The sequence below is a fragment of the Protobothrops mucrosquamatus genome, unplaced genomic scaffold (assembly GCF_001527695.2).
Source record: "Protobothrops mucrosquamatus isolate PMUCROS unplaced genomic scaffold, P.Mucros_1.0 scaffold250, whole genome shotgun sequence".
NCBI lineage: Eukaryota > Metazoa > Chordata > Lepidosauria > Squamata > Viperidae > Protobothrops > Protobothrops mucrosquamatus.
In genome coordinates, this window is record NW_015386598.1 from 348,670 (window position 1) to 360,431 (window position 11,762).

Here is an 11,762-nt window from a genome sequence, read left to right on the forward strand (position 1 = left end):
AATGGCAACACTCCTTGATGAATATACGGTAGGAACTGTACTCCAATCCATCTGAGAACATCAGGTTGGGAAAATCTAGAGTAGGAGTTGAATCTATTCCCTGGGACTACGAGTATCCAAATAGCCTGCCATATTACACACTGTTTTAAAAGTAACCACTGAATTTTACAAATGCACTCCAAAAAGTCTTAAACATTCTTTAAAAGGGAAAGAAGCTATTTTCTGAAGGTTGTTTCTGATTATTCAGTTTCCCAATATCATGCTTTTAGTAACCATTTATTTAAGTTTATATTACTGTGATTTGCTAACAGTGATTTCTTTACGAGTCAGTTTCCTTTCCATGAGAATTAGAATCTTAAAAACATTTTCCATTTTCATTTGTGAAATGAGATTGAAAATGAGATAACACGGTCTGTTCCCAAATGACATTTAATTACTATTATTAGGTGCTTTCAAGTGAGATTTTGATACCTGGCAACACAGTTTTCTTGGCAAGGTTTTTGGATGTAGTTTGCCATTGCCTCTTTCTTAGGGCAGAGAAAGAGAGCCATTGGTCCAAGGTCACCCAGCTGACTTTGTGCCCCAGGTGGAAATAGAATCTATGGTCTCCCAGTTTCTAGTTTGAGTTTCTAGTCTATGCCTTAACCACTATATCAGACTCGCTCCCCGACTCATTATATATGTGTTTACAATTTCAGTTTTTTACAACTAAATATTCAAAGCAACTTTTGAAGCATAAAAAACTGTAATGGCAATAAATCACTTTCTCTCTCTAGATATATAAATGTAAAAATTAAACTAGTAAGAATATCCATTTCAGTTGAAACTGTACTCTGTATTTTAATCAAAATATTAAATATTTTAAGTACTTTTAAGCTAAAATACTTCAAAAACAAAACTAAAAGACTAAAACTAAGGTCACATATCCCTTAGATTTTTGTAGGCCCAATGAATTGCTCAAATGTATCACTTGGACAAATTTGGAAACCTTGCAGTAAGAAACATTTTCAAGAAAATCAGCCCTAGATAAGTAGGGCTACATTTCTAAAACATGGTTCAATTTATTAGACCATATTATGCCTAGCCCCCAAAGCAAATGTGATAATATTTCTATTAGTTACAAGGCTAGGATTATGCATGCACTGTATGTCTGTGTGTGTATGGACAACTGCAACTGGATCACATCGGTTGACCCTACTCCTTTTTTATGTATGCCCATTCCTCATAATATTTAAAAACATAGTTGTGCTGAGTTAAAATTCAGGTGAATACATGAGGGAAGAAAACTGAAGCAGAAATCATAATCACTCCTTTTGGTATTTATATTAATGAGTTTTGGAAAGCACAAAGAGAGGGAAAACTAAGATGCATGGTTTTGCTCTTGACTAGAAGGATGGATGATCAGTATTACCTTGACCCTTCTCCAAGAGCATTTTGTAATTTTTAAGACTCAAGCTTGGGACACATGAAAGGGTCCTGATGCAGTTATCTTATCACTGATATACTACAAGGTTAGACAGAGTATTTCCATTGCAGTGCCATGTGTCTTTCTAAACTACATTTTTCTAAGGAATTAAAAACGGTTTAGAGTATATTATTCCCTTCAAATCCAGAGTCCTAGTCTCTTTCTGCAAATCTACTTTGTAGTTTGGTGATTAAAGCCAAAATAAGCAGTTGGGGGAATCATGCCGGTTTTCCCAGGTGTGTGTTTGTTTTTGAACTCCACAGGTTTTTTTGCAAAATTCTTAGGAGAGAACTCAATAAAACTCAAATATTTTCTGACATATTTTACAGATATTTCATTTCCTTGCTGCCATCAAAGTATTTCCCTTATTCATTCCTATAATAAAACAACTATTTTGTCATGAAATAACAAAAAACACCATTGTCTATAGTGAGACCATAGAGCAATCTAAGAAGTTTTTTGTTATTTTTCTTAATCTGAACTCATCAGTTATATTGTAATTATTGTAATGCCCTGTCACAATAGCTAATGGCTTATTGACAAGCTAGACTAAAAAGAATTTATCAAAGGACCACATGTTTCTTATTATAGCCCCAATAGCTTCAGGAAAATAAGGGATGTGCCCCGATGCCAGCCACACAATAATGTAGAAATTTGTCCACATTCTAAAATGCTGTACAAGCAGTAATATTATATTACAGTATAATCAGTGCATTTATTACTACTGCTATGCTAAATATTCCTTAGATGGGAATGGTTTTTGCTAAAAATAAGGCAAGCCGTTCTTTCTGTTTGCATTGGGTGCATGATCTTATTTATACCTTCTGAAGCAGCTGTTATTTCTCCCTCTATCTTTAAAAGCATCACATTAAATGCAACAACATATTTAAGGTAACATGTAGTTTGGCCCTGATCTCTAAATTCAGCACTCATGATTTCAAATGTTGCTGAATTACAATTCTGAGTATTCTGTGCATTGACTCTGCACAGTTCAACAGACATAGAAAGCTTGTGATCTTCCTTTCAGTTAATTGGAGCTGCAAGAACTAAATCAGGAAGCTTGATTTACACTCTATGTAAGCTTTGCTTCCTGGTATCTTACATTTTATTCTTTTCAATGGTAATTACGATAACCAGAAAAATTATGGAATACAGAGATAACCCTGAATGTAATTTATATACTTTGGTACACACTTTGTAGATTTTGGAATTCAAGGAAAAGATAATGAATCATTTTGATGGAAAATGAAGTTCAAGCACAAGGTCAGTTAAATACTATATTTCACAATGCATGCAACCCCAAAGCTAAATAAAACTGTCCACCTGATCCAACAGCATAAACTCCCAAAACTCAGAGGTGGTGTCTCTCTCCTGACCAAAAAAAGTCTGAGGAAATCCTGTGGCTCACATCATGAAGAGCCATGAAAACCTCACTGAGGGAACAAATCATCTCTTTTCCTCATTCCTGGTTTCCCACATAGCCTTTATGAGGACAGCTCATCTAGCTAACCTATACAGTTTCTGACTTTTCTACCATTTAATTTGATACATTTGGTTAAAAATGAATTAATACATAAGTATTAAGAAAATTCAAGGGTTGTGAAAAAGGACAGCTCTCTTATGTATTCAGCTTATAGGAGAGCCAATGTGGCTCCTAAGTACATTTGTGACATATTAAATCATCAGTTAATATAATCCATTATCCATTCAGTAATTGTTAAATCTTATATATCTGACTTTTAAAAGCCACAATTACATTTGAAAATACATTAGCATGAAATTTATGTTTTAAATACATTCATGATGTTCTCTTTAGTCCAAACACACGTTACCGTGCTATTATTTGGAATTATTTTGCATGTAGCATGCTTCTTAAAACTGACAAGTTTAAAAGATTTTAATCAACAATTCAGAATGAAATAGTTATATAGTTATATTTTAACAGTTAATAGTTATATCGCCTTGTACAATATATGGGGCTCAAAACTGGAAGAAAGTGTTCTCATTATCACTAGAATGAAAGGTGCAAAGGGATCACTTTTAGGAAGTGCTTGATATTGCACAGGCAATATTGTTCACTTCATTGGTGTGGGATAGTGATAGGAGTCACATCTTTTTCAGGCTCTTGGAGTGATTTCTGTGTTCTCTCCTACCAATTCTAGATTCTTCTTATTCTGCACTGCTGCAAAGCCCCAAGTCCTCATTTCCCTGAGGGTTCTAAGAGACATGGGGGCAGCTTTGCTACACCTTCTGCACAGCAGCAATCAGGCCTTTTAGAATCAACTAAAAAGCAACTATGGAGCAGCAACAGTGAGGCCACAATGCTGATTTGCAGCCTCTCATTGGACAGGGAGGGGAGAATTTGTCAGCTTTAGTAATTTGCTCAAAATGATTAATGGTGTTTTCTAGCATCATCTAACCATTGTGCTGATATAGTAGTATCATTAACAATAACTGGATGATGCTATAGGTCTTAGCAGCTGAAAATCTGTCTGCAGTTAATTATGGCCATTCCAAGATTGCTTCTAAGGATGAGGGAAGAGTTACAGTTGCTTTTGGTATGGAACATCTCAGATTTCCAAGGAGGGAGAAATAAGATTTTTTTTTCTCTAATCAAGGTCCAGCTAAATAAAAATAATTGTAATGGTTTTTGCATCAGCCAAAACCAACCTGTTATCTATTATGTTTTCCAATGCCACTGAAAGGTTGAAATCTAAGTTAGGAAAATGAGCAGGAATTGTGATGATAAAAAAGAAACTATCACTCTCAATCTCCTTCTCTCTCTTTCAAAAGACAGCAGATACTAAGATAACTTCTTCATTCCCCATGTTATTAAGAACTCACTAACCCTGTAACAATTTACACCATGACAGTTCAGGAGAACAGAATTTAGGAAGCAGGACTAACAGTTTGACCCTGTGTCATGTTGATGAGATTGTAAAAAAAAAGGGGGGGTTATAATAAAAAGTGCACTTGCCTTCAAATTGCAACCACCTTAAAAATCCGTCTACATATTATGCTAAAGACATAGTGTGTTTAAAGGTTATTCTAAAATAAACAGGTGATCCATACTGCTTACAGAAAGCAAGGGTTATTGGTTTATGCTAAAAAAAAAGCCAAGGAAATGAATAGGATCCACAAATATAAAGAGTGCTGAGGAATAGGAACATCTATGACCTCATGCAAAACTGAAATATAGACTTGAATTTGGGTATCCAAACTAACTAAAATATGTGGAACAAAGCAAGGAAAAAACTTTGAGTAGAGTCCTATTAGAAACAAAATGCTTAACAATTAGTGTATAGTATAAACAAAACTTTTAAAGACAGAACTTTATTTCAGTCATTGACCAATTAAAATACAATTAATAAAATGAACAATCCAAAAATTATCCCCTAACAGCAAAAACTATCAGCAACCATTTGTGGGCAAAGCTTACACATAATGTAGCAAAATTTTGCTACTTTCAGGGAAATAAATGTATCTTTACTATTTAATGGACAGTGCAGATAAAGGCTATTAGAGTGGCCCAGAAGTTTAAATAAAAGAGCTGTCATCAACTTGCAGAAAATATCCCTATAAAACTGGCAATAAAAGAAAACATGGGCTGTGGTTTCTATGGTACCCAAGTCACCCATATTCCCAACTTAGACTATGATCTTAAATCCAGGGTTGATTATTATCCAGATGTTCACCTAAGGTGGGATCCAAACCTCAATATTTAATTTTCATTTGGGGAAGAGACTGTTCAATGTTTGTGCAATATCACAGTGTGTAAGAAGCACAAATCAAAATATAATACAAGTCAAATATAAACATTGCTCTAACAGTTGTTCACAGAGTAATCCTACACATACTTATGCAGAAAAATGTCTAGTCATGGGCTCTTTTTCAAATAAGTTTTCACTGGATTGCAACCTCAATTAATCCAAGTAAGGCTAGGCTGTCAGCTCAATTAAAGTATTTTATTAGTCTCAACCAAGAGCTTTATATGTCAAAATCTTGGCATTTCTCTCTATTTTGTATTGCTTAAGATTACTTGGTTTACATGCCTTTAAATTTTTAAAAATTATAATGCAATACCTTGTAAACAGTGAAATACAACAGTTTACTGGCAAATTATGCCATCAATTGTGGTGCTTATTTTTAATGCCTGAGGGATTTGACATTAAAACACTTCAGGAAAATAAAGTCCTCTGCTGGACTCTGCATTGTTACATGGCAGTTGTTTTCTATCTACTGTCTTCCAACAAGGCTGAAAGCTGACTGTTAAGAGAGTAGAAATCTAATGCATCTGGAAGATGCTATGGGGGAAGAATATTCCAGTGTAAGCTTCCACCAAAAGCAGTTGTTTTAGAATCTAATTACTGTTCAATACATGTCTAGCATTCCTGAAAGCAGGGCATCCAGTCAAAAAAGTTAGGATGGCAATTATAACCATGCTATCAAAGCACTATCCTCTCTTGCTTACATGAACATAAAAAGGGACTGGATTCAATTGTGAAATTGCAACTATCCTCTTTACATTTTTGAACAACATTGTGGATGTCCTTGCCTGAAAGCCAGGTTCAAAAGTAAATTACTTGAACTTTTTTGTTTTTAAATTTATGAAAATGGATGCATGTTATCCCTAACATGAGATTTATGAACTTCAATTGATTTCTGTAATTCAGGAATGGAACACAATCAAACAATTATTTCCTTCCTGTTTCTTGATGATATATGAGCTGAGATTCATCTGAGATTAAAACCCAATGAATATATATATATTTCCCATAAATCTCTGATTCTACATTTGAATAATATACAGATGCTAGAATTATCAGGCCAAACACATCTGGTTTAACAATCAAAATATACTGCTATGCAATAATTTCTTGCTACGTTTTTATAATATTTGAGGAAGAAAATATCTTGAACATTACAATGGGTTACATAGAAATAAGTCCTGTTGATGTCAACAGAATTATCTTCCATATAAACAGACCTCTAACACTTTCTATGTGAAACATAACCATCAGAAAAATATAAATCATTTTTTTGAAAATATTGATATTGGAAGATATGCATAAGATTACCAGCATATGGAATTTTGCTCTATAATTAGAGTAAATGGTTGAAGTTGCTTAAAAATGAGACTTGTATTTTTCTATGTATATAACAACTCACAGAGTTTTTTTTAATAAAATCCAACATAAAGAGAAAACTTTCAGATTAAAATATCTCACTTCCTACACATTTCCGCCCCAAACTATATTTTTCTTCTAGGCATGAATAACATTTCCCAAGACCTGTCCTTTAGTGGTAGGTAATTTTAGAGGAACCACATGCAGCTCAGCCAAAATGTCAGGCTTCATCTGCCTCTCAAATTTAAGAAAACATATGTATGCAGAATGTAATCCTTAAAATAATTTTCTGATACTTACATATTTATTATATTTTTAATGTGCCCAATATTTTTTGATTGGATAAAATGAAAATCCAGTTTTTTTAAAAAAGCAGCAAAATAAAGTTTATAGAATTTACCAATTTTAAAATACCTAAACATTGCTATTTCCCAGAGATATAATTAAATTTATGTCACTTTAAAATCTGTGACCTAAACCCTAAAATGCCATGTATAACAAGAATGAAACTCTACTACTATCTCAGTTAATATTAATTATCACTCAGAATATGGATCCTCTTTCTAGGACATTTGGCATCAGAAGATTAGATTCTTCATCTAAATGTGCATTCCTCTAATACATATTTAGTTGTAGTGGATTTTCCTAAGCTTCCCTTTTCCTTCTCTTTCCCTTTCCCTTTCCAAATATGGTGCCTTCCGTAATGTCTACCTTGCCAAGTCTTGGCTATGATGACTGGAAATTATAACAGTCATACTCCAGCATCTCTAGAGTATACCAGATTGGAGAAGTCTAATAGATATAGTCAGAAAATCCTTGGATTGTTGGAATAACTTTTCAACTAAATCTACATCTAGACTTCTAGAATACAGAATATGTTTTCCATCTGATATTGTCACAGAATCTGTGGCCATTCTCCAGACCTGTTTAACTTCAAAATCCAACTGCCATCCACAAATTTAAACAACTCACATTAAATGTCAATCACTGTTCCATCTCTCCAATATTTTATTCTATTGTACCTTCATCTGAATTCCATTGTTTGAAATAGTGAGCTTCATAACCTTAGAGTATATTCAGCTTTCACCATATGGTTTAAGTTTTCACACTAAAGATCCTACCTACTTTCACAAATGACTCTGCTACTTCTATGATCCTTACCACAAAATGGCAATGCCATTTTGATTTTGTTTTGGTTTATATCCCGTCTTTCTATGTGCATGAGTGTGCAAGGCAACTGAAAATAACTAAAATACAAAGTACAAAATGAAAAGCTTAAAAGATTAATTAAAGTATATATTAAACTTAAATCTGACATTAACATCCTGTTGAAAGATACATGAGTGAACCACCTTGTAGGGTAGAGAGAATAGAGCTAATGGTGTCTGGCTAACAATGCAAAAGAAGGTCCTGTTTTGCTGCCTCATTATGACAGAGGAGGGTGTTCCTGGGAGGGGGTTGAGTAAAAAAAAACAGAGAGCATATGCCAAAACCATATATTTCCAGGAGAGGTGCTAAAGTTCATCCCAGCTAAAACAAGCAGGCAGTAGTAATGTGGAAAAGGGCTGGAGGATGACGATCACTTTAGTGACAATGGCAAAGGCAACATTTCATATTGGGTGAGAGAAGGCAAGTAAAACATTCGTGCATTATAACAACAACAACACAACAGTGATGATGATGTCAGCCCTTCAAGATAAACAAGAAAACCAATGCCATATGCTGTAGGTCATGGGTGTCAAACGTGCTGTGTCACGTGACATGTTGTGACGTATCGCAACTTTTTTTGCATTGCCGGAGCTGGGGTGGGGGTGGTCTCCGCATGATGCAACTGGCCCATGGGCCGACAGTTTAACACTCCTGCTGTAGGTCAATACTACTGTTCTTGTAAAGCTATAGTAACAAACTTTCAGTCTGAAATCTACTTTCCATCCCTCCCTTTATCTTTGTGTGAACTAGGGAAGGCCTTGTGTAAGATGTTTACTCACTTTATATTCTTGTCCTAGGCTCAGGCCCATTTATCTGTTGCCTTAGTAGCAGCTTTTTCCTGTCCCTCAAGGCCATTCCTTGGCCTTCTACAACTAATAATTTATTAAAGAAGCCACCTAATTCTTAATGAATCTGGGCAGCTGTTACCAGGAAAAGCACATGGATAAAAAATATAAAATGATTTATGATTCAATAGTAAAGGAACAAGCAGTCAAGAAATAACCTGCTGATTAGTACTTGGTAGAACAGCCATGAAAGTCTTGGAAATGATATTCAGATGCCATAATGAACAGAATAGTGTAAGCAATTATATTCCCTGTGACACACTATTGAAGCAAATGTTAGATTTTGAAGAAGCAGGATAGGAAGTATATTGATGCCTTTGAATTTTGATGTTGGAGAAATCTCCTAAGATTACCATACGTAGCCAATAAAACAACAGGTTACCAAACAACACAGTTCAGAGTTCATTTCAGAGTAGAAATGACCAGGCACAGATTTTCCTACTCTGAACACATTATGAGAAGATCCAACTCTGTAAAGAAAGCTTTGATGTTGAGAAAAGTAGAGGGAAGGAGGGGAAAGGGAATGACCAACAGCAAGGCAAACAGATTCAGATACAGTGGTAGTGGGTGCACCATTGGAAGACCTGAAGGACCAGGTTAGGGATAGATGGTCATGGAGAAAATTTGTGTGATTGCTAAGTTTAACAGTATCGCCTTAAGTAATAGTCATCCAGAGACATTTAGAGTTGGGTGGCATACAAATTTAATAAATTATTTTACCAGCAATTATCCAATACACTATTGTGTTGTTTTTAGTAAAGCAGAAACAAATGATGATAACAACAAAAAGCTATATGAAGCAAGTCAGTTAGCTAGTGTCCTTCAGCAAGGATCCACTTACCTTTCAATTTTAGATCTACATTATGTCTCAGCCAAGGATAGATTCCATAATTTGAATAATCTTCTGGTATTGGATTATCTTGTAACCATCCTTCACAGGCAAAACGGAAAAAGTTATCACAGGGGTCCACAGACGTATTTAGCTTGCTTTTGATGGAGGCAGCTGGAAAAAGTTATATAATTTCATGGATCATCAGTTGATAATATTAATTGCTATACAAGCACGCAAATCACTTCCAGATTTATGATTACTATTTTCTGGCTTTATTTATTCCCTTTACTTCCACATAATTAATTTCAACATTTAACCTATCCCATCTGACTTTGTTCAGGTAGGCTACAATTTCAAAAGGAAATGAAATGAAAGGAAAGAAATCTTTCTTAAGTATTGGCCAATCTTACTTCTTTCCTTGATTTTCAAGTTACAGATTTTGGGTTATTCACTAACATTTTGGCTTTCATTTTTCTGGCTACATCTGGATTTTCTCAATCTGTCACTGCAAGTGACCTTGCTAAAATCTTGGGGGATCTTTTGGTTGCCACCTCTAGATTATCTCTCTTCTCTTCATCTTCCTTTAGCTTCTGGTTATTGAGGTAGAGCCTTTGATGCTGTCAGCACCGCCACCTGTCAATTAAATCCTTGTCCCTCCTGGATGGTGAAAGCCTCCAGGATGGTGAGTAGTGGGCAGGTCCAGGCAGTGATTAATATGTTACTGGAGGAGGGGACATTTCAGGCTGCTTTTAAGGAAGCCCTGGTTTGCCGTCTCCTTAAAAAAGACCATCACTGGATCCCACTTGCCTGGACAATTTTTGTCCAGTTTCCAACCTTCCATTCTTAAAAAAGGATGTGGAAAAGATGATTGCCTGGCAGCTGCAGAGGGTCCTGGATGAAACAGATTATCTGGACCCCTTTCAGTCAGGATTCAGGTGCAGTTATGGGATGGAAACAGCATCGGTCATGCTTGTTGATTATCTCTGGCAAGAGTGAGAGGGGGATAGTGCAACCATCCTTGCTCTCCTTGACTCTTGGTAGCTTTTGATACCACTGACCATGGTATCCTTTTGAGCTGGCTGCAGGAACTGGGGATGGGCAGTATAGTTCTGCATTGGTTTGGCTCCTTTCTCTGTGGCTGTTCCCAATATGTACTGATAGGATGAGAGAGGGCCAGCCCTCAGCCACTATTTTGTGTACTCTCTTCATTCCTTTTCAACATCTATATGAAATTGTAGAGTGAGATTACCCATCACCAGAGGTTGAGGCATCTACAGTATGCTGATGATATCCAACTCTATATCTCCACTCTTGGCAATCTAAGGGATGCTGTATCCACCCTCTGGCAGTGCCTGGAGGCTTGGGTCCCTGGATGGGGGACAGCACACTTTGACTGAACCCTGGCAAGACTGAATAGCTTTTAGTACATGGGGGTCCGGGATCTGGGACTTTGTCATCTTTGACTCTGGTTGGGTGGTACTGCCCCAGACAGATTCAATTCACAACTTGGGGGTTCTCCTGCATTCGCGACTCCTTCTTGAGGAACAGGTGGCAGTTGTGACTAGGAGAGCCTTTCCACAACTTTGTGTGGTGTGCCAGTTGCGGCTTTTCCTGGATCAGGACTCCCGGTGCTTTGTCGTTCAGTCCCTAGTCATCTCATGCTTGGACTGTTGTAATGCATTCTATATGGGGCTATACTTGAAGAGATTTTGAACACTACAGCTAGTGCAGAGTGCAGCAGCGCAGGCAATAGGGGGGGCAAGAATGTCCCCTGTAACACCACTGTTCTGTGAGCTGCATTGGTTGTTGGTCTGCTTCTGGATGCAATTCAGGGTGTTGGTGATCATCTTTAAAGCCCTTCATAGATTACTCCAGATGGTGGGGTCCAGGAGGAGGGCCTTCTCTGCTGTTGTTCCTGCCCTCTGAAACATCTTGCCCCAGTGTGAGGTTGGACCCAAGGGCCTAAAAACCTGGCTCTGCCAGTTGGCCTAGGCCCTAGGGCCCCAATGAGGGAACAGCACAGTGGAGGTGGTTAGTTGAGTAATAGATCCTACCTTTTCCCCCATTCCACCCCTGCCTTCCCCACGTATCCTTGATTTTAATTTTTGGTTTTAATTTATTTAGGTTTTAATGTGTATGTATTTTTTATGTCTGTAAGTCACCCAGAGTTATTTCCTGGTAAGAAGAGTGGCCAGGAAATTTGATGATAGATAGATAGATAGATAGATAGATAGATAGATAGATAGATAGATAGATAGATAGATAGATAGATAGATAGATAGATA

General features: G+C 36.5%; 1 protein-coding gene across 1 annotated transcript in view; it reads right to left on the reverse strand.

Moving 5' to 3' along the window:
* Positions 1-11,762, reverse strand: part of PHEX (phosphate regulating endopeptidase homolog X-linked) — a 91,114-nt gene that overhangs the window by 72,870 nt on the left and 6,482 nt on the right. The window contains exon 3 of the mRNA XM_015814420.1: positions 9,487-9,648. Coding sequence (XP_015669906.1) covers positions 9,487-9,648 — 162 coding nt within the window. The remainder of the gene's footprint in view (positions 1-9,486; positions 9,649-11,762) is intronic.